The sequence below is a fragment of the Ursus maritimus genome, unplaced genomic scaffold (genome assembly GCF_017311325.1).
Source record: "Ursus maritimus isolate PB19 unplaced genomic scaffold, ASM1731132v1 scaffold_3, whole genome shotgun sequence".
Taxonomy (NCBI): Eukaryota; Metazoa; Chordata; class Mammalia; order Carnivora; family Ursidae; genus Ursus; species Ursus maritimus.
In genome coordinates, this window is record NW_024425563.1 from 36,139,652 (window position 1) to 36,163,617 (window position 23,966).

The 23,966-nt window shown below is 38.9% G+C and overlaps 1 protein-coding gene across 1 annotated transcript; it reads right to left on the reverse strand.

The window, feature by feature from the left end:
• Positions 1-142: 142 nt before the first annotated feature.
• On the reverse strand, positions 143-22,142 carry IFRD1 (interferon related developmental regulator 1). The gene is made up of 12 exons (XM_040644084.1): positions 21,235-22,142; positions 16,974-17,078; positions 16,744-16,828; positions 15,976-16,100; positions 14,054-14,211; positions 11,341-11,391; positions 11,080-11,258; positions 10,882-10,990; positions 7,697-7,831; positions 3,243-3,371; positions 2,733-2,828; positions 143-437 (listed from the first exon to the last, which is right to left on the reverse strand). The coding sequence occupies exons 1-12, from the start codon at positions 21,323-21,325 to the stop codon at positions 348-350; spliced, it is 1,353 nt and encodes a 450-aa protein (XP_040500018.1). The 5' UTR covers positions 21,326-22,142; the 3' UTR covers positions 143-347.
• Between the last annotated feature and the right edge of the window lie 1,824 nt (positions 22,143-23,966).

Here is a 23,966-nt window from a genome sequence, read left to right on the forward strand (position 1 = left end):
ACCTTGTATATTTACATCATTATAATCAATATTTTTGGACAACCACAGTATGAGAAACTTAACCTTGGGTAGCTTTCCCCATTATGAAATCAAGGGAAATACCATATTTTTGCTCTCTTCATAAATAGAAAATGACCAAACATTACACTTTATTTATGTTTAATGATTTACAAAGAATATTCAATAATCAGAACTCACCATTTGCAATACTGTACATTAAATTATAATATAACCCCTGCTACAAAAGCTATCTATGCTGACCCAAGATTAAAACTGTCTCTAGTTTAAATAATAAGAAATTACAAAAAAAAAAAAAATTAGAAAGTGGTCTTCCAAGTGCTGAAAATCTAGAAGAATTCTCCAACATCTGCTCTCTTATCTCGACATTTGCTTCGAGCTTTCGTTCGAGCTTTGAAGGCTGCAGAGTTATACAGGTGCTGAAACGAAGGAAAGGAAAACACATGCGACACGCGGATCACTAAAGCTTAAGATACTCTAATAAAGGAAAGGATGAATAAAAATCAAAAAGGAGAGAAATGAGCTAACTCAACCTTCTCAATATTTTAAGTGTTTATAAAACACACAAAAAGAACAAGAGGGAAAATTAACATAATAGATGATAGCTATTCTGTATTAAGAAAAAATATTAATCAAATATGCAAAATACCAAGAAAATTCCAACAAAATGTTTTTAAAAATGCATCAACACTTAATCTGATCAAAGAAAAAAACAAATCATGAACACAATATCCAAAATACCCAATTAATTAAAATAGTAAAGTTCCATCTTAATGCCAATTAAACTAACAAATTTTTTTAAATCATAAAACTCAATGCTGTCAAATATGTATTAGCTACGTGCCTTCATTCATTACTAGAAATAATTAAAAATGATAGAATAACTTTAGAAGGTAATTTGGCAGTACATATCAAAAAGTCATAATCTGGCCCTGTATTCCCATGTGAAGATTTCTTCTGAGAAAAAATTCAAAACAGAAATATATGTAAAGATAATATTAAAATACCCAATAATCAATTATATGATCATAAAAATGATTAACTGTAAAGAATCTATAAAAATATAATTAAGCACTTCAGGGGCGCCTGGGTGGCACAGTTGGTTAAGCTCCAATTCTTGGTTTCAGCTCAGGTCATGATCTCAGGGTTGTGCCCACACTGGGCTCCGTGCTCAGCAAGGAATCTGCTTGAGATTTTCTGCCTCTGCCCCTCCCCCAACTTGCACACTTATACACTCTCTCTCTCCCAAAAATAAAATCTTAAAAAAAAATTAGATATATACATGTATGATTAAGCACTTCACACCCACTAGTATAACTATAATTTAAAACAAAACAAAACCAAAAAAGCTAGAATAACAAGTGTTGATAAGGATATAGAAATTGAAACTCTCATACACTACTGGTGGGAATCATTCAGTCCCTGCAGAAAACAGTTCGGCAGTTCCTTAAAAAATTAAACACAGAACTACCATATGACCCAGCAACTCCGTTTCTAGGTATATACCTAAAAGAACAGAGAATAGGTACCCTAACAAAAACTTGTACACAAATGTTCATAGCAGCACTATTCACAATGGCCAAAAAGTGGAAACAAGCTAAATGTCCATCAACGGATGACAGGATAATCACGTGGTATATCCACACAATGGAGTATTATTCGGCCACAAAAAGGACTGAAATACTGGTATGTGCTAGAACATGGATGATACTTGGCAACATAATGCTGAATGAAAAAAGCCACACAATAGGTCACACATTATGAGTCTATTTATATGAAATACCCGGAATAGGTAAATGCAGAAAGAGAAAGCACACGAGTGGCTGCCAGCAGCTGGGGTGGGGGCGGGGGGAGCGGAGTTGGGGGGAAAATGGGAAGTGAATGCTTAAAAGGTATGTTTCCTTCTGAGATGATGAAAATATTTTTAAACTAGACAGAGAGTTGTACAACATTGTAATTGTACTAAATGCCCTGGTTTATACACTTTAAAATCGTTTATCTTACATGAATTTTACCTCAGTAAAAACCTAAAAATATAATTAAGGATTTTTGAAGTGTTACGTGAAATTATAAGGAATGTTACAAACTCTCTGAGCACATGTTTCCTTAACTTGCAAAATGAATCTGGTACTTTAAGTAAGTTTAGTTATCTGATACAAAAGAAGCACTATGTAAATATTTATTCTTTAATATAAGAAGTTAACAGAATAAAAGAAAACAAAAAAGGATTTTTTCTATGTTAATGGGATTATGGACAAAATTATTCATTACAACCCCTCCATACTCTAAATACAGTGAAGTTTCTACTTTTTTTTTTTTTTAAAGATTTTATATTTATTTTACAACCCCTCCATACTCTAAATACAGTGAAGTTTCTACTTTTTTTTTTTTTAAAGATTTTATATTTATTTATTTGACAGAGAGAAAGTAGCAGAGGTAGAAGAAGCAGACTCCTCACCAATCAGGGAGCCCGATGCAGGGCTCAATGCCAGGACCCTGGGATCATGACCTGAGTCGAAGGCAGACACTAAACCAACTGAGCCACCCAGGCGCCCCAGTTTCTACAATTTTAATACAGCAGTTGTATCTGAAACAGCATGAGGCACTAGAGGCCCACAGACTCCACTAAATACCTATCGCCTGGTAGAATCAAAGCTTCGGCTCTGCTTTTCTTCAATGCATTTAGTTCTGAAGAGAACAAAAACAAAACCTACCCTTTCAAAACGAGAAATCTTCATTGTTTTAAGTGTTGCGGCATCAAGCATCACCGGGGGTCCAAGTTCAAATACATTGCGAAGGAATTCATTTGACTTTGGTAAAATAGAAGAGTAGTATTATTATTAAATATCAGCTCTTTTTTATTACATAAAGTGAAACCTAATTAACAGAAGTTATGTGGAGCTTATAAATAAGAACTTAGGTCACTTATTTTCTGTTTCTCTTTGTAAGACTAAATTGTTTCAAATGCCTTGAATCCAGTAAAGTTAAAACAGTGCTCTACCGAATTTAGAGATGTTTCACTGGATTTATACAATACAGAAAGAACAGCTTCATACTTAATTCCACTTTAAAAAATAAATGTAATAAATAAATAAAATGCAGTTTTGTATCATGCTGAAAGCATTCTGCACATCCACTTACTTCAAAAGCCCATTCAGTGAACTACATTCAAAACCGCTCCCTAATTTAAAAGCGAACACACAGAAAAGAGATCACTCACTCACCTGCAAATGATACTGCATCCCCGATCCAAGAACTTCCTTAAAGGTGTCATAGGTATGTTTTTTGACCCAGCAATCGATATACATTCGTTCAGGGCCAAATTTAACAGTTTCTGTTGGAAAATCCCGTTCCTAGACAACAGAAGAACCAAAATTTTAAGAGGAATTAAGATGGCTTAAAGAGATCCTACATAAATACAATTTCTAAATAGACACATTTACATGCTGAGGTAAGAAAGTATGGCTTAAATTGATACTGCCATTCCTGAGATGTGAATAGACTAGAAAGTACTATCCTAATATAAGGGTGTAGAACTTGTCTAGTTGTCGTAGACTTGGCACAACTGAGTTCGGATAAATACTACTGGCAAAACCACATTGTTGTGAATGTCTTTAAATTTCAATAGCACTCAGTTATCTGTACTGGTCTACAAATGGGGGGTGAGGTGGGGAGGGAAGAGGAGGAGGTTGCAAGACAAGTCAAAGATAAGATGCCCCCAAATATGAGTGGTGGAACTGAGGGGAAGCAGGTGTCAAAGGAAGATAAATGGGGTAGGACCAGCACCTAGAGCGCTCTAAGGGTCTAAGAGCAGGCTTACTAAGAAAATGGGAGCGGGTGCGCCTGGGTGGCTCAGTTGGTTAAGCATCTGCCTTTAGCTCACGTTGTGATCCTGGGGTCCTGGGATGGAGCCCGACATCAGGCTCCCTGCTCAGAGGGGAGTCTGCTTTTCCCGCTCCTTCTCCCTCAACTCGTGTGCGTGCTCTCTCTTTCTCTCTCACTCTCAGATAAATAAAATCTTAAAAAAAAAAAATAAAACAGAAAGAAAGAAAACGAGAGGGAATAACTGAGTTTAAGACTTCAGAGATGGAACAATTTCGCCAGAAGACAATTTCTAAAGTATAAGCGTGGGAGAGAATCAAGTGAATGGAAATAAAGGAAATGGAAGCAAAGATCACTGGAACAAATACAGGATAGGGTTTTCCAAATGCACAGAGGAGTCAGCCAGAATAGGGGCAGAACTTGGGATGTAAAAAACTGGCCACTCCATTGTTTGATGAATCATGACTATGGAAGAGTGATCAGGAAGGGACGGAGACAGAAGAGAGGAGGAGATGGAACTTGACCACTCCAATCGTCTTCCCCACACCTACCCAGCCCCCTTCTTTCTCAGCAGACACAGTATATAATGTGGAAGAGAAAAGAACATGAACTCTAGACTTACATGGGTGTGCCACTCACTAGCTTGTCATTAGGCAAGTAATTTAAACCCCCTTTGGGTCTGTTTCCCTACCTGTCAAATTGGGGTTTTCCATCCCTCCCACAGAGTTATTCAAAGTATAAGATAAAGCCTGTCTATGAAACACATACAGTAGCTGGTCTGCTACAACAGCTCAAAAAAACCCACAGGGTTCTACTATTTCAGCCTTCCTTATTTCAGAAAACACTGAGACACCAAGAAAGAACTCCCTCTAAACTCATCTGCATCCTTACCTACTCCTCTCCTAAATCTCTTCAGTTCAAGGCAAATCATGCTGTTTACATCATACTCCCAATCTTTCATTTATATTTTCAAATGCTCCCTTCTCCACAGGTTCCTTCTCCCATAAACCGCATCCAGCATCTTACACAAGACACCATAACGCACCCTCCCACAGTCCGATGATCAACTCTCTTCCCCTTCCAATTACAAGCAAGTTTTTATCATTATTTTTTAAGGTTTTATTTATTTGACAGGGAGAGAGACAGACAGCGAGACAGGGAACAAAAGCAGGGGGAGTGGGAGAGGAAGAAGCAAGTTCCCAGTGGAGCAGGGAGCCTGACGCGAAGGCAGATGCTTAATGACTGAGCCACCCAGGTGCCCCTACAACCAAGTTTTTAAAAAGAACAGTCAAGACACACCATCTTCACTTCTTCACTTCCCATTCACTTTTCAATCCACCCCAATCGAGCTTTTCTGCCATCATTCTACTAAAGCTGCACTTGTAAAGGTCATCCACCAAAGAGCTAACTGACAAATCCAATGGACACTTTGACTCTCTCTCACTTGCCCTATCTGCAGCACTTGGCCCCGCTGAAACACAGCACAGTACAGTGGGTTCCAATTCCAGCTTTGCTACTTACTGTTCTTTACTATGCCTTTAGTCTCCGTTTTTCCTTAAGAAGAATTCTGCTGCTTAAGTGTTGTAATGGAACTGAAATAAGAAAACTGTATGTCAAGGTACCTAACATCTAAATGCTTGCTGATTTAAGAAATACATGAGCTTAAAAGACTCCTGAATGAAAAGAAATGACAGGCAGCAACAAGTACACCTAAAATAAAGAATTCTCCTCTGTAGCAGTTTAACAACCTCCATCCATCAAGGGTCTTCTAGAGAAAGCTGCATTCCAGTGAATGCAAAGAAACAGGAACACTTAGCAAGGCTGTGAGGCCAGACCTTTCTCCGGCAGGCACACTGAAGCAGAGCTGGAGCACACGGAAGCCAGCCAAAGGGCAGGGGAGGAACAGAAATCCTGAGATGGAGAGTAGAGGGTGTTTAAGGCCTAGGAGGGAGGGCGCCACAGATCAGAATTATGAGGCAAGGAAAGGGCTTTTACTTTCAGTACTGCTGTGCCAGAGTGACAGGCACACGAGAGACCCGTCAGGGCTCGTATACACTGAGATGTGGCTTGTGTCTTTCTCAGGAGAATCAACACTGTGTGCGATGGCTGGCTTACGCCGAGTGGTCTGTCGACAGGGTCTGCTCAGATCCTGCTGACTCTTAAAATCTATTATCCAGAGAGGATGCATCCAGACAGAAAATATGATGTTAGGTCTAATCCAGAAAACCCACAACATGCCATTATCTTATCTTTGGAGGCAACATTATCCAAACAGAGTAGTTTGTAGTTGAAGATTTCACTTATTTATTTGAGAGAGAGAGAGAGAGCGAGCCTGAGTAGGGTGGGGGGCTGAGGGAGAAGCAGACTCCCCGCTGAGCAGGGAGCCCGATACGGGACTCGATCCCAGGACCACAAGAGAGCATGACCTGAGCCAAAGGCAGAAGCTTAACCGACAGAGTCACCCAGGTGTCCCAGAGTAGTTTGCAGTTATTCAAGAAAATGGCTTAATATGGGGATACCGCCACACTAAAATTGTGAGACCAAAAGAATCAACTGTTAATACAGATGTCTGCTCAAGTTTCAGGATTTTGTTGTGTTTTAGATTATAAAAACCAGAGTAAATATAAAATATTACAATAATGCAATTACAGTTGGCATTAACCACAATGTTCAGATCCCAGATCTCTATACTAATTTATACCCTAGGTTCTACTTAGATTAAAATGGAGAAAGTAGTTCTTAAGCAGGCTATGTATGAGAATCACTGGAACATTTCAAAACTGGACCTGAATGGGGTCTTAGCATCTTTATTTTTTTAAATTCCCATTCTAAATTTTCATATACATGTCAAGTTGATGACTCTTTGGTAACATACTTACTCTTAAATGAACTACCTATCAGATAGCAAGAACCTGAGATATTTATTCTTTATATCCAAGAAATATTTCTTACCTGGCCAACCAAAAAAAAAAAACAAAAAAGGACTTTGGTATTCTCCACAGTAAAATTGCCCTTATACTACACTTCCTTTTAACCATGCATTCTATTCCAAATCCCTGAAGTTTCTAAATCAATTTATTTGCCAGGCAGATTCAAACAGGCTAGAAGACTATAGAAGGTACTCAAGCATCAGATGATTTTAAACCCTTATTTAAACGCTGAGTTTTGTTATTTCAGTTTTTAGCACCTAGGCTTCCCAGGGAGAATACAAAAGTCTTTGTTTAAAAGTACTGACGGAGGGGCGCCTGGGTGGCTCAGGGCGTGATCCCCGCGTTCTGGGATCGAGCCCCACATCGGGCTCCTCCGCTGGGAGCCTGCTTCTTCCTCTCCTACTCCCCCTGCCTGTGTTCCCTCTCTCGCTGGCTGTCTCTCTCTGTCAAATAAATAAAATCTTTAAAAATAAATAAATAAATAAAAGTACTGACGGGCAGGCAATAATTTACCATTCACAAAAAACACTGTACTAAATACATATGTGCTAAGCACCATTGCTTAAATGATGGCAAGTGCAACAAAGTGAAATATACTTTCGTAACTATGAAATCTTCATATTTTTTAGCCTAAAAAAAAGTAACTCTATGCATCAGAATTAAATTTCCCTTTGTTTAAAAAAAAAAGTCATCTTTATGTATGTTGTTAAAAACCAGGCTTAAAAGGAGGAAACTGTTTTGATCAAAAGTGAAGTTCAATCAAAAAAATGACCCAATCATACAGGTTAGCCTAAAACAATCTCATTTCAAATGAGTAGCAGGCGCCTGGCCGGCTGAGTCGGTGGAGCATACAACTCTTGATCTTGGGGTCATGAGTATAAGCCCCAAAGTAGGCGTGGAGTCTACTTTAAAAAAAAAAGACCTACCTCCACTGCCCTCAGGATATCTCTGAACACCGAACGCTGCTTTCTCTTGTCCACTTTGGCACGGTGCTTGTTTCCATCTGTAGCCAAAGCCCTAAGCATCTGAGTCAAAGAGTCCATGTCTTCGTAAAAAAAGTCCTAGTCAGGAAAAGCAATTTTGTTTTAGTTTGTTATTGGGTCCCCCCCACCCCCCGCCAACCTTTCCTAGTGCTAACAAAGAACGGTCCACTTTGGAAAATACCCAGCAGGGGTAAAAAACGCACCACAAATCTCTGAGCTCTTTAGAGATCTTGGCGCACAGGCACACATTAACACATTCATAATATCATGCAGAAGTTTTAACCCAGAAATGCTGACAAGACGATATACTACCACTACAGTTAACACTCCCCTTCCAAGTACATCCAAATACATTCAACAAATACTTATTGTGCTCCTACCATATTCAAGACATTCCTGGGACTTCAAAGAAGTTCAGTGAAAGTGAGATACCACAAATACCAACACAGCTTCTATCCTTTGGCTCTCAGTCCCCAAAGCACACAACCCCAGAATTCCAAATATTCTTATTCCAAAAGTACAAGCTAACAGTAATGCCTAAAGCACCTAATTTCTAATATACTGGCCATATTTCAAATAAGCAATAAAGCATTTAAATCAGGGACACAACTCGAGTAATTAAATTACTCAAGCTAAGAAGATATTTTAATCCCTTTTGAAGAGAAGCCATGAAATGTATTACTATTTGCCATTACCTTGATTTGACTCTCCTCCAACAAAAAATTATCCAGCCCAGTAATCTATCAACAGTGCAGAGGTTGAGAATTCCCACTGTAATTGACCTCTGCAATCAGTAAAACTCAATCTAGTTTATAGTCTGAATCACTGAGCTCAATATAGTAGTAGCTTGGAAAAATAAATGTTAAATATTGTTAAGGAAATGTCTCCATAACGTCTTTGGGCATTAAAGAGAAAGAAAATGTAAAACATAAAAACAGTCCATTAATAGCTTCCAAAAGCCAATTTACTGCAGTTTAGGATAAGTCGACAGTAAAACTATACACCCAAGGACAAATGGGCTCTTGGAGGTACAAATAAACACCTTAACTCCTATCAATAATAAAAATAGCATAGCCATTATCACACAAGGGTGTGTGTGTCTGTCAGTCTGTCTCTTTCTTGTAGCACTTCCCATGTCAGGTTAGGTGGGAGATAAAAAAGGAAGAACTGGGGAAGGTCTGTCTACGCTATATATATTTTGGTATGTTTTCCTGAGTCAGCACATTATGTGGCTCCCAAGATCTGTAACTCTGCCCAGTAAATAGTCTTTGTCTTATTATAGGTTATCCTAGAGAGCCCCTAAAAGGCCACTACTAAAAGATCACTGCCAGAAGGGGGAGGTAATCCTCACTTTAATGAACAGTTACAGTAATAGCTACTACCTTCAACTGCATCCGTCTTAGGTTCTCAACAACCCTATGAGATAGTTACTATTTTATTCTCCATTTTAAAGATACTGATACTGAGGCACAGAGAAGTTGCCCAACATTATCCAACTAGTAAGGGTGGACAAGAGATCTGAACCTGGGAGTGTGGCACAGAGTGCACTCTTACCTGTTTGGTTATACAGCAAACATGCATAATAAACCACACACAGCTCTCACAAACAATTCCAAATTCTTCGTGTCAACTTATAATTATGTTAGCAAAAGGCTCTGAATATTTCAATGCCATGAATGCTACCAAAACCCAATTTAAATCAGCCTATGTATTCATCAACACATGGTTTAATTAATTTTTTGAACACTCTTTAACTAACCCAACCGCAACCACACACTCGCAACTTTCAAAAAGCTTACTTAACAAAAATAGCAAACAAAACACTAGGTACTGTTTTGTAACCAGGTCATTTTTGTCCTTAAACAAGGACTTATCCAAACATGTTTAATTTGATCTGAGTTCTCCTAGCTATCTCATACGACTTATTAAATCCAGAGAACACAGATATATGGGCAACAATAAACGTTTACAAAATTTTTAAAAAATTCAACAAGTATAATTTAAACTGCATTATTATTTTACTTTTAAGATACACTTCAAAGGAAAAAGAAAAGAAATTACCATTTTTAGCCCATAGAAGAACAGAAGATTAAAAAACTGGGACATCTGGCTTCTGTGCCTTGAGGTTAAAGAGCCATTAACTAGCTCAATAAAATTAAATTGATTGCTAAACTAGAGTCCAATTTCTCACATAAGTAGATTCATTCGTTACTGAAAGCATTAATAACTTCTTTCCATTCCTACCCTGCTATCCTTTAAAGAAAAGGGGAGAGGCTGGGGGAAGCCTAAAAAAGACACTTCCCAGGTATTTTTAACACAGGACTAGAATGGAATTATACACTGTCAAATAACATATTTAATTTCAGAAAAAGTTTCATGCCAGAAATATAGTCTTTGTTCTTACATTAAAAAGCAGCTAATGAGAAACCCAAGGTTCACTATAAGGGATACAAACCAGGATGACCAAATGTCCCAGTTAGCCTGAGAGGAGAGGTTTCTTGGAACACAGACCTTTCAGTGCTAACCCTGCAACAGAACCAGGCAAACCATTAAGGTTGGTCACCTATCACAAACTCAAACACCTTTGAGAGTCAAATTGAGGTAACAAACATCCATGGACAGACAGTGGGTGGGGAACTGCAAAGCACATATCCCAGTCTCAAGGGCCATGTTTGCTTTCAGCTTTGGTTTAGAGAAGTTAAACAGTGACTAAACTCATCTGATCTCTAAACCTATGTCGACTGAGTATTCCACCCATTTGTCTGACATTTATTATAATGCATCCATGCCTGAATCACCTTAATGTGCCCTGTGTCTGAGAAATCCAAGCAGATCCACACAGGCTATAGTAGATAACTCTCTCCATGAGTAATAGCGTCCCTAAACTTGAGTTCTATAGATAGCAAGAGATAAACGTAATAAACTACACTCAAATGTTGCTCTACCAACCCCTACCGGTTTACACTCTTAAAATTTTTACCACCACTGCCAAGAAGCAGGGCAATCAATCACCTGATTCTCAAGCTGGCCATACTCCAAAGTTATCATCCAATTCTTAATTACGAAGATAATGGTAGAATAATGATCCTTGCGACACAATCTTTTTCCTCTATTCATCAGATACTTACACTCTCCATCCCTCTGGCCAATTCAAACATAAGTGCCAAAGATTCACCAGCAGCTATTCTCATGTTGACATCATCAGAAGAGAGGAGGCTTGGAAGCTTATAGAAATGCCTAAAAAACAGTTAGTCATTACTGTGTGAACACAACCAATTATGTCAATAAATGTTGTTTTTATAAAATATGAAACTAAAAGTACATACATCTCAAGCTTTTTCTTCACTTCATTGATTGGGCATATGGTCAATAATAATGTCCATGCGAGAAGAGAGCTGATATGAAGCACTGTATTAGGGGTGCTGCAAATAACATTAGTGTCTTTCTCTTTGAGATAGGACTTGGTGAAGATATTTTCCAAACATTCCAGAGTTGAATACAGCTCCTAATGCATAAGAACATGAAATAAGGTAACCACCCTAAATTTGAATTGTACAAATAAGTGGAGTCAAGGGCTTTCTACTTACAGTAATGTCATCTGTAGCAATAAAACAACAAACACCAAAGCAAGTTGCACACTAAAAAAAAAGAAAAAAAGTAAATATAGACATTAATGTTTGTAATTTTCTTATTATTTCCGTGTTTTCCTGCTTTTATAATTCAATGTGAAAATTCTCTCAACTACAAGACTACGTTGGTCCCAAGCATAGAATAAAAAGAGAGGGGGCACTTGGGTGGCTCAGTAGGTTAAGTGTCTGCTTTCAGCTCAGGTCTTGGTCCCAGGGTCCTGTGACAGAGATTGTGCTTCTGCCTCTCCCTCTGCACAGCCCCCTCCCTGCTCATGCTCTCTCTCTCACTCTTAAATAAATAAAAATCTTTAAATAATAATAATAATAATAATAAAAAAAAGAAAGAATATAGGATCAAGAGTTAAGGGAAGTGGGTTTCAGCCCAAGCTGTGTGTGCTACCAAACTGACAGTACAACTTTAGAGAAGTTACTCAATATCTCCCAGGTTTTCCTTCTTTAATCCAACAGACCCTTTTTAAACTTCCAACTCCAACTCAAAGACAGAGATGAAGTTTGCATACTGGAGATAAAGAAGCCTACTCTATTAAAAACCTTTAAAACACATTAAGTTTGCTATAGGCTTTTAAGCGTTTAAAACCATTTATATTCATCTTTTTATGAAGACTCTACTATGAAAACTTCTAAAAGAAATCAGTTTCCAAGAAATAAGCACACCAGGAGCAGAAATCTAAAATTTCAATAACTGTCCTCAAACTTGCCACCAGAAGAAGGGTCTCATTAATTCGAACTTCACTTTTTTCCGCATATGATGAAAACCGGTCAGGAATCCTTTTGTTTGGCGGGGGGCGGGGGGGGGAGGCTAAATAAGTGATGACACTACAAGACTATCACCGTGTAAGTTACCTAATAAGATGGAGCTCAGAATACAAAATTTATATACAATCTGCTTTCAATATAAACAGGAGCCATTAATTTTCAGAACACTGTCTAAAAAAATCATATAAAAACAATTTATAATCTGTGAGATTTTTTTATTCTCCATTTCCCTTTTCTCCATGTTTTCACTAAAATCCTCTCATGTTGTTCTAAGTGCCACTAAAGCATGAAGTTGTTAAAGTCACCATTCACACGCCCAAGTTCCTGGTATCGTGAGGACATTTGTGGCATTAATCTGCTTGGTGTCACTATTTTATCTTCATTATTTCATCCCAGTAAAAACTGGACATTGTTAAAATTAAAAAGTAGTCTAGGCATTATTCTCAATAAAGGAAACTTTCAATCTGTAATCCCTCATCCCAAACAAGCAGCAGAGGCAAAGTCACATCTCTCCTTTTGAAGCCTCTAAGAGTAAAAAGGTAGCTTAACAATTAGAACTACCCACATTCCCTCTGCTAATATAAGGACTGTCAAGAACTTTTTTTAATTCACCGCAAGCATCAAACGTACTTAAAAAAAAAAAAAAACACGACAACATACACACATGCAACAAAAATACCTCTAGTCCTGCATGATTTAAAAGTTGCATGAAAATCCAAAAGAGGGGATAAAAATGCAAACAGCAAAAGCTCAATTAGCTATTTTGGGATTACGAACTTCTAGAGGGCAAGAGATTCCTATAAAGTCACCAAAATTCTCTTTCTTTGCCTCTGGGGAAACAGCTTAACTATTCCCAGCCTCCATATAGTTGGTAAACCAAGAAACTGGCCATTAAAGTGATGTGTTCTGGCCTGGGCATGTCTTCTTTCTTTCCCCATCTTTCCCCATAGCTGCCATACGGAGGACCTAAAGGTAGGACAGTGCTGCAGGATGCGCACCCAGGGACTCTGCCAACTTACAGTGATATAAGAAATAAACTTTTATTAAGCCACTAAGATTTCAGGGTTTATCTGATACAAAGATCAGTGTCATCTATTTTAAGTAATACTAAAGAGAAAGCTAATGTGAAAAGCCGATATTAAAAGTATTAAAAAGTTTCAAACTTGAACTGGTTTCTTATTAAGAAAACAGCTTAAGATTCAAATCTAAGATTAAATTCTTAAGATCCATTAAGATTCTTAAGATCCATTAAGAGTCAAATCCACTTTCCAAACCCAGAAAGATGTTTGTGAGAATCACTTTAAACGCACCAAAAACAAACAAAAAACCCCACTATCTAAAGTCAACGGTCATGAGTGATAATCACCAAACAATTAGAGAATGAAAAGTTTTTCAAACCTCATGACATGACTAGATGAGTATCTCCCAAGTTACAGATTCCTACACCTAACCAAATCCACCCATGGAAATAAAGCATTTCGCTTTTTCATAAGGACTTGTAGGCCACAGCAGCCAAAGTTTTTTAAAAATACCTACTACGTTTCTTAGAATAAAAAGTAACCACCCAATAAACACTGTCTAGATCATTTAAGTTCCAACCAAAATTATTCTTTAGTCATCCTAAATAACTCAAGATAGTATTTCCTATCAGCACATGACCTTTGATTTCAAAGATGTAGAGATATGCTCTAGCTGGGATGTTCTATGGTATCTCAGAAAATTTAAGAAAGCACTTGTCCTATGAAGTCTGCTCACTCAAACTAAAAGACAAATGTAAGTAAAACGTTAATTAAAAACCTACTATTTTAAAAAATGTAACCTTCCTAGATCATTCATCAGAGTATCTGGATGTCATGCCTAGATAGATTTATAAATTAAAAAATCATATACTTACGGTTTGCCTGGCCTGGATACTAGCTGTTCCATCACAAATTATTTTCTTTAGGATTGGTCCAAGAGTTTTTAAAACCTCTTCACTTTCAATTCCAGGGCCCAACTGAATACAAAGAACAGATGCTAATGCTGCAGCCGCACGCTGCTCATCACTCTTACCTGTGAGAAAAGCAAAGGTACGACCCTGAACAATTATTTTGAGAGGACTTATTAAGACAGCGATTTCCCAAATTTGTACAATTCCAAAATATTATCTACCATTTACAAAATCCCATAATATGTTCTAAGCTTTGACCTGAGCTACAAACCTAGTGAGCTCAAACTCTGGAAACCGACCTCACTCAAATTCTAGATCCACCACTTATTAGCTAATGACTTACAACTCTTACTCTCAAAACGTATTTCCTCAGCAGTGAAATGGAAATTAACATCTGTCTTAAGGGAGCACTGTAACAATTCAGCAAAATAATGTGTTTCAAGCTGACCTGACCTTCCAGATCTTTCATGTACTCACAGAACAGTGCTCAGGTAGCCTCTGAATTAGTCTCTCAAGCATTTCAGATGTACAGCCCATGAGATAAACTAAACCTTCACGGTTTCCCCCTCCCGATTTTTTTTTTTAAATAAACAACGGATTTAAAGTAAAGGATTTTTGGGGCACCTGGGTGGCTCTGCTGGTTAAGCATCTGACCCTTGATTTCGGCTCGGTCTTGATCTCGGGGTTGTGAGATCCAGCCCTGCATCTGGCTCCGCACTCAGAGTGGAGTCTGCTTGCCCCTCCCCACCCTGCTTACATGTGCATGCTCTTTCGAATAAATAAAATCTTTAAAAATAAATAAATAAAGGATTCTTTAAAACCATACGAAAACTGTAGACACCAAATTATTACCTGACAAATTAAAAATCTATAAAATAAGCAGATTGGAATGGAATTCTTAAAGGTCATCTAATTCAACTACCATTATAGGCAAGTTTCAATGTAAACACCTCTTTCAAAGCCTTTGTAATATCTCAAAAAAGCTGGCTCTGCTATCAACTATACCACTAAGAAAGTTACATAACCTTAGACCAATCTCACATTTCCTAAGCCTTTACTCTGAACAATGAAAGAGATGGAATGGATGAAAGGTTTCCAAACACCTATTCATGACAAAGCTTTCACCTGAGGTAAAGTGAGAAAAACAAGGACATAAAGGTAATAAGCTCATTCAATTTAAAAGAGCATGTGTGCTTCCCACATTCCTGGTGCTAGAAATATTTTGTTAATAAAGACCTAATGACAGAAGGTCATTATTCTCACAGTGTTCTTACTTGGCAAAATAATTAAGATGGCAGCCCCAGATCTTTTTAATTCTGGTGGTTCCTAAAACTGAAGTCTGGTAATATTAGACTTAATCTTTTAAGGTCTCTCTTCATTCTTAAAAGTTCTATGATTATAATATGACTTCCAGAATCTCTATTACAAAGTTCTAGAATTCAAATATTCCAAGGGATATCCTGAAAAATGACGTCAGCCACAGCTATGATTGAGGTTTTAAGGAATTACAAGGGAAAATGAGCTATGTGATTATACTTTTTCAACTTTAGGAAAATGAAGTAGAATGGCTTTTTTAATAATAACTTTTGTTAAAATCTGACACAAGCTTTCAAGACTTTCTTATACATGAGAATGGCAATCACATCTTCCAATATAAACAAGGCTGACAATCCTCCACAATCCTAGTTTCAAGCTGTTTATTACATAAACAAAAACAAAGCTTCTAACAGGTCTCATTTTGAACATGAATAAGCATGGTGTATTCCTTGACAATTGTAAAGTTAAAAGAGTGAACCAGTTTTCCATTTCCATTAATAAATATTACTGCAAAGAAGGTAGCAAATTCCTTTTTAGTTCTGTGCCTGACTCAAAAATAACGACATTACCTTTTTTCAGGCAGCGTTCAATGCTGTCAGTCAAAGTCATTCTTCTTTCCAGAATGAATTCATAAAGCATTTTTGAAGCCAGTGCATTTTTAATACCTTCAAGAGCTGCCTGCCTTGTCTTCGCACTATTCAAAACAAATCAGAAGATCCATTTGAAGTGTACCACAGGTCAATGACTTATAAAAACTTCACTATCTCTCAATTTCTCTTTACATTTTTCACGTCTGCAACAAAATTAGTGGACAAGAGGCTTAAAGCAGGGGCGCCTGGGTGGCTCAGTCATTGAGCGTCTGCCTTCGGCTCAGGGCATGATCCCAGCGTTCTGGGATCAAGCCCCACATTGGGCTCCTCTGCTGGGGGCCTGCTTCTTCCTCTCCCACTCCCCTTGCTTGTGTTCCCTCTCTCGCTGGCTGTCTCTCTCTCTCTGTCAAATAAATAAAATCTTTATAAAAAAAAAAGAGGCTTAAAGCAAAGTTTAGCTGTTCTTTTCAGCTGAAGATTAACTTTTAATCCAACAAATCCATTTCAATTGTAATCAAATACAGTTATATGCTATTATGCTATAATAATAACGAATCTTAGTCAATCTAAATTCTAGTGGCATGCTCCTATCTACATTAAAAGTACAAAGGAACAAGAAACATTAAAAGATCCAATGTAAACAAATAGGCTTTAAAAAAAATACTGTTAAATCAGAGAACTGCATGTAATGCACATAGTGGCTGATCAGAATCACACAGAACAAACAAAGTTTCCAGTATCTCCTACCTCTTATCCAGGGTCAAATCAATGAATCCCTTCAATTTGTACTCTAAGTCTTCTTGAGTTCCTTCTTCATCAAGGACTTCTGGTCCTAAGGAATAATATAAACTAACCATTATAATTTAAGTAGGAAAAAAAGCAGATAGGAAACAGTAATAGTGTGCCTTAGCTGTTAAGAATTCTTATACCTAAAACACCCTTATCTAAAGTTGCAAATTTAAATTTAAAACTCATACCATCTTCGGCAAAACTGGAAGGATCGCTGTAACCACTGCAATGGCTCATTGTTTCAATCGATGCATCCTCATCACTGAAAGGTTGAACATTTCGATGCTGGCCACCTATTAGGTAAAAAAGGGTGGAAGCAGATGACTGTGTTGCCATACGCTCAAAAATTTAACTTGGGAATTTTTACATTTACTTAGGAGAAATCCAGTAATAAAAACCCAACCTTATTTAAAAGGGGTGATTATGCTACAAAAGAACATAAATATTCTAAAATAAGTCAATTCACCTGTTTTTCAGACCACCAACTATTTACAATATACATCAACTTCAGAAATATATCAAAAACTGGTATTGTGGTTGAAAAAAGTACTTCCAAATATGACTTCAAATCATGAAGATAATGAAAATAGATCCAGAAATAGAATATGAAATTATAGGTCATAATAATAAGAAAAGTATATTTTTCAAGGAGAATGACTGAGCTTGGTAAACATAAACATGGTAAATGGGTTAATTTTTAAGTTACACACCATATGTGAAGAATTAAGACATTAAGAGATGGTAGTTTTAAAGATAACTTGAATTAAGGGGGGGAAAAAAGGAGGGGCGCCTGGGTGGCTCAGTCGTTAAGCATCCAATTCTTGATTTCAGCTCAGGTCATGATCTCAAGGTCATGGGATCAAGCCCCATTTGGGCTCTGGGCTCAGCACAGAGTCCACTTGAGATTCTCTCTCCCTCGGCCCCTCCCCCTGCACATATACACACTCTCTCTCAAACAAATAAATAAAATCTTTATTTAAAAAAAGGGGGGGGGGGAGGGAGTAAAATAGAAATTGTGGTTTTTGATCTAGTATAATAGCCTGTCAGATAATTCACCTTTAAAAGAAAGGTTAACATATCCAACAGTTTTAAAACATCAGGGCTGTTACTAAACAATAAAATATTTTTTTTAAGATTTTATTTTTTGAGTAATCTCTAAACTCAACTTGGAGCTTGAACTCACAACCCCAAGATCAAGAATCGTATGCTCTACCAACTAAGCCACCCAAGCACTCCAAAATAAAATCTTTTTTAAAACTAGAATCTTTCTTCAAATTAATTTAAAAAATAAATCCACAGTTATGTTTTGTTTTGCAGAGATTTAATAAAAGCACTGCTCAGTCATGAATTACACTGAGCACTGAGTTAAAGTTAAGTCTCAAATTCGGCCCCAAAAGTGACTTTGTCACCTGATTCACCTTTGAGCCCAAGTTCCCTTATCAGTAAAATCAAAGATTGCATCAAACATCACCAGGTGCTTATGTTCAAGAAATTCATGGCACTTATTACCTTAAGAAGAGTTTTTCTTTTTTTTTTAATCCTCTAAGGTTTAAGCTTGCTAAGTTTAGTTTTTTGGGGGTATTTTTTATAGAGGTTTTTTTTTTAATCAAAATAGAATTTGGCTGATTTTTTAAATCAACACCAGGGGGCAAGCAGCCTTTATATTTGCTTGCTTTCCCAAAGAGTAACTTTGCCAATCAAGGTAGGAAAACATAAAGAATAAGCTATGAAGCCAGGATACCGGAACATATTAATCAGAGTGCTTAGGGCAGGAATAAACAAATAAACCAAGACCTATGATATCATACTCTATTTCTGGATCTATCTACATTGTCTTCATGATTTGAAGTCATGGGAATAGTTGAGAGTCATCTGATTATTATTAATACATATTCACAAGTCAATTCATATTTTTTACTTTTCATATTCAGTTTCCTTCTAAACTGCCCAGAAGAGTATACCTATACAGCTCTTACTCAGCTTTCTCTAAGTTTCAATCAGTTTCTAAGACTCCAGGAAAGAGAGGTTAAACAAAAACCAACAAATCAAGAAAAAGAACGCTGTATGAATGCCTGATATCTAGATCAAGCTTACCCACCAGGCAATCCCAAGTAATATTAATTAGGTGGCACTCTACACACATAAAGTCCTTATACCTTAGGGGGTTTACTTACTAACAAGGTTTTGTTCTTTCATAAAAAATTCTCTTTAAGTGCAATGAAAAGTATGCATACTTGTCAATTTTATCAGCTTTCTAGAACCTTCCACTAACTTAAACGAGAAAGAATTTAAATGGAAAATCAATTAAAGTGGTAGGAAAGTTGGTTAGCTTTTGATTGTACATATTAAGATCTCATTTGAATCCCATCTCTTTCTAGACGTCATTTTAAAATACCAATAAAGTAAATGGCTCGTAAGTACAAGTTTTTGACAACTTTCCATCTCTTCTACTCAGTTATTACTTATTCATTTATTTAATAAGTAATACATTCATGTGGAACCAAATTAAGGTTTTATAAAAGTAAATCCCTCCGCATACCCCACTCACCAGAAGTAAGCACAGTTAACAAGTTGTCGTGTAAATTTCCGAAGATATTCAAAGCCTGTACAGTTTTATAAACTAACAGAAGTCTTTTCCATTTGTTTAAATATGCTAAAATTCAGTGTTGAATTTACCTTTTCTAGTGAAAATTAAACAACAACAACAGCAACAAAGCTGATGAGAGATGAGTAAAGAGCCTCGAGATAAACTGAGAGTCAATCCGCCACTACCACCTGAGGTTAGTCGCTTAGCACCAGGAAGAAGGGAAACTTCGGAAGGAAATTTCGGAGCTTCTAATAAAGGTTCGTTTGTGATTCGAGGAAACCATTAGTAACATCGTTACAATTTTTAAAATGACTTTGGCTTGCTGCTTCACCACCATTTGTTCCACCAACAAAAGGTAAAACTTAAAGTAGAATAAAATGAATAAGGACCTCCCAGACAATTCAAATTTATTTCAGAGGAGGAAAAGCTGAAATACAGAAAAGAACAGAGGTATCCCCTATTCACACAGAGTAATCAGATGCAACAATAAACTAATTTTGTATTTTATATATTGATCAAGAATGAATTTCGTGAATATCGAGGGCATACAATCAAAATAAAGAGCGATATAAACAAAAGAAAAAAACTGCCAACTATAATAATTCATTCCTACTGTCAATTACTTAAATGTTTAATTCAGGAACAAAAGTTTTCATGCTGCTATAAATTCTACAGGAAAGCGTTTTAAATTCCAGTTTCCAATTTTCTTTAACAAGAAAACCGGACTATTCATTAATGAACAAAGGCATATCATTCCGAGCGTCGGATTAGCAATTGTGTTGACAAATACATAATGGCTAGTAGCAGTTCCGATGGGATAAAGTCTGAGAATTCCAATGTATAACTTCAAAATCTCGACCAAAAAAAATCACTAAATGAGATTATTTCATCCAGTTTAACTTAATACTTAAGTTTAGTGGTGTCTCATAGGACTTCCTGCTTTGAAGTCCTTTTTTCTTAACCCTATAGTTGGTACTAGAGAATCATTAGTTCATCCAAGCACCTATACATCCAGGAAAAGCTTCAACTTTGCAGTGAGCATACAAAAAAAATCTAAACTTTTGGTCTATTGTACCCTGAGTTCTTCACCACCTCGCCCATCCCTGCCTCAGGGCACAGAACCTATAGAACGCAGCACAAAGGAGACCGCGGTTTCTGTCCCGGGGAGAAGGAGGTCGCCTGGACCGTCCCGCCGCAGGGGAAGCGGGGGCGCGGGATTTCTGCAGGAGCCAGTTAGGAGTAGGAATAGAGCCTTGGCTGGGACAGTGGCCCCGAGCCTCCTACGCCTCCGCCCAGCCAAGTGGACACGCGGGATGCCTAAGAAGGCAACAGAAAGGGATGCCACACGGGCGCCTCTGCGTCACTCCGGGCCCACAGAGCAAGGGCCGGGCCTCGTGACGCAAGAGCCGGGCCAAAACCGCCGGACCTTTGGCATACTCGAGAACTCCACGTTTGAGTCGGTGGGTCAAAGGCGACCACTGACAGCAAGACGCAAACCCTATCTCGGGCCCACCCTCCGTCAGGGTGAGCTCTGAAGAGCAAGCACCAGGTTCTGAGAACAGTGCCTCTCCCGCCCAGCAATCCGTCACCCCACCGGGATCCACTCTCAGGCCCTAGAACCTATTCGCAAACCCCCCACCCCCAAGGCCGGTGCCCAAGAGCTCGGTTCGCAAGCCAGATCCAAATCGCGCGAGGTACTGACCCCAGGGCACGCTGGGAATTGTAGTTCGCCAGCAAAGCAAAGCTCCCGGCCGACACATATACCCAGAGGGATGAAACTACAAATCCCACGATGCCCAAAGAGAAGAGACTCGCTAGCCCGGCCGGCAACTGGGATGCCGGCGGCGGGGATACCCCTTTACCTGCTGTCGCCGCCGTCGCTGCAGCTGCCCCTGAGCCGCTGCCACCACTGCCACCGCGGTGGGGAGTGTTCCGCTTCTTATTCTTCGGCATCGTGGGACGCCCGGTGCCGCCTAAACTCGGAGCTTAGCGAGGATCAGCCGATGGAGCTGCACTTTTTACTCGTGCGTCTGTGCGGCGGGCGGCTAAGAGGCGAGTCTTCGGCTAACAACAGAGGCGAGAAGCGGCGGGGGTACGAGTGGGCGGTGGCAGCAGCAGAAATCTCCGTGAAGAGCTGTGATCGGAAACGATACATGTTTCTCTCTAGCGCGGGAGCTAAGGCGGGGCGGGCTGGGCCACGACGCCTTAAGTAGCAAGACCGCCGCCTGTCGTCACCATCTGTGGGCGGGACTCGAACTCTCATTAGCCAATCGCTATAGATCTCCCCACTAGAGTCTTACCTCCGGCGGCCGACGGATGCTGACTACCAATCCCATGTCGCAAATCTTCAAGTAGCGCCCAGGGAGCAACGCTTCGCTGCCGCACTGATTTCTGGGAAATGTAGTAAGGCTTGGTGGGGAAGTTCTCCTATCTCCTCCCAACGGGCTTTTCTGCGCGCTTGCCTCCCTACTCGTGACCCCTCCCCTGTTTCCCAGCGGCCCCGCCTCGGAATAGACTTGAGTTGTTCCCGGGCGATGAGCAATGGAGCGAGTATGCTTGATGACCACGGCCAGCTTCCAACCGGGAGCTACGCAATCAGCTTAGCTCATCTTTACCTCGCGCCTCGCGTTCTTCTGTTTAACCTTTCCCCCGCTTCCGTGCAGCCTCGGCCCAAGCACAGCCATGCCCCACCTCGCTAACACCTCAAGTTGAATTAGTTTAGCGATCACCAATATCTGTAATTGAGCTGTGGTTCGCGGTTATGTGCTCCCCTAATCTTAGTCCTGTAGTTCGTGTATTTCTCCTATTATAGACTAGAAAGATCTGGCGATTCAGTGTCACAGGAATCACATTTCTACACAAGAATGAGTGAGTCCTTTGACAATTTTACCTGCCAGTTAAGAGGTCAATCTGGGATAAGAGTTGGTTTCTGAGAATTTAACAGCTGATAAAACAAAATAAACTATAAATACCAATATCGCAGTGTTTTTTATTTTCCAAGGCGCTCTTAGATATGTCTTCCTTGTTACATTAGTTATATATTTAGGACCTGTCATTAGGTTCATGTATTATGCTTATGATAGCCCAAACTCACTGACTCACCTCAGTGTAAGTGACTCATCCCCTACTCCACCTCTCTCCTGGGCTCCTTCTCTTATTTTCAGAGGCCTGTAGCACATTTCCACCTGAATGTGCCACCAGCACCTCAATCCAATATTGCTAAAACGAACTGTTTCCCTTTCCTGTGCCCTTTGTGTGTTCACAGTACTACTATTCTCCCATATGTTCAAATTTCAAAAACTCAACTTCATACATGGTTCCCCGCTCTCTTTAGTGCCTCCCAAAACGATCAGTTTTACAATAAAACTCAAAATTCATGTCCTATCCTCTAGTGACACATAGCCTCAGTTCAAACCTGGACACTTTAAGGGATCTTCCAGTCTTGTCACCAAGGTTTCATGCATGATAATGCTGCCAGGTTTATTTATGATTCCCTATTTTATTAATTCACTACTTTAATAGTTGGTCAAAAACATTCCTTGTTTCCATTACCAATGATCAATGCCAACCCTCATAGCCTGGCTTGGACTCCCTTTCCAGCTCCATCTCTCACTGCTTCCCCATAAACATCCCATTCTTAAGCCACACTGGACTGACTGCTTATCATTTCCAGGACACAGCCCTGCTCTCCTACCTCCATTTTATCACTCACGTTGTTCCATGTTCTTGTAATGCCCTTCCTCCTACCTTCACCTTACAAAAATTTATCCCATCTTTCAAGATCTAGCTCAAATGCTACCTCCTTCATGAAGCCTTAACCAGAATTGTTTCTTCCTCCTCACAACTCTTAGGACTCTTTGTAATGCTCTGTCGCCACTTACTACATCCCTACAAGTCACACAGCCCATTCAAAGATGCTCTCCAAGGGGCCATATTTCAGGGTGGCTTTTACTTTGATTAATCCTGAAACAGCAAGTAAGCTGCACAGAGCATGTAATCCAGATAAGGATGCAGGTTGGTGGACACAGCTCCCACTGATTTCCTTCCATCATCCCTCCACATGACTACACATCTGAAGTCTAGCAGCAACCTTGGCCCACATTGAGTTAGATGACCCCAGGTTGGAGGAGCACAGAACTCCATACCTTTTATAACACCAGGCTCTCCATCATGGAGAAATGACTAATACTACACATAAGGCAATACTTTTGCTACAGTGTGAGCCCATTGCCATCCATACAGGCTGCATATCCAGGTTCCAGGCTATGAATGTGTGCTTTGCTTGCATTTGGGGGCACATTCCTTTATCTGCATCCATGTTCATGTCCACTTAGAGGCTTTTATGGGGCAGGCCCAGCCACGGCCTACCACATGATATGCATACGTGTTTTAAATCTGTCATCTAATAAAATTGTTGGCTCCCCAAGAACAAGAACCTTGGTCTCATCATCTCTATTCCTCATGGTACATTAAAAAAGTGTTATCTTTGTAATTATAGATAGTCAGTATATGTTAAATTAACATTTAAGAAATAATTGTTGACTATATTTCTCTAGTTCAAAAACAGAGAGAAACATCTTGAGGAACCTCCATA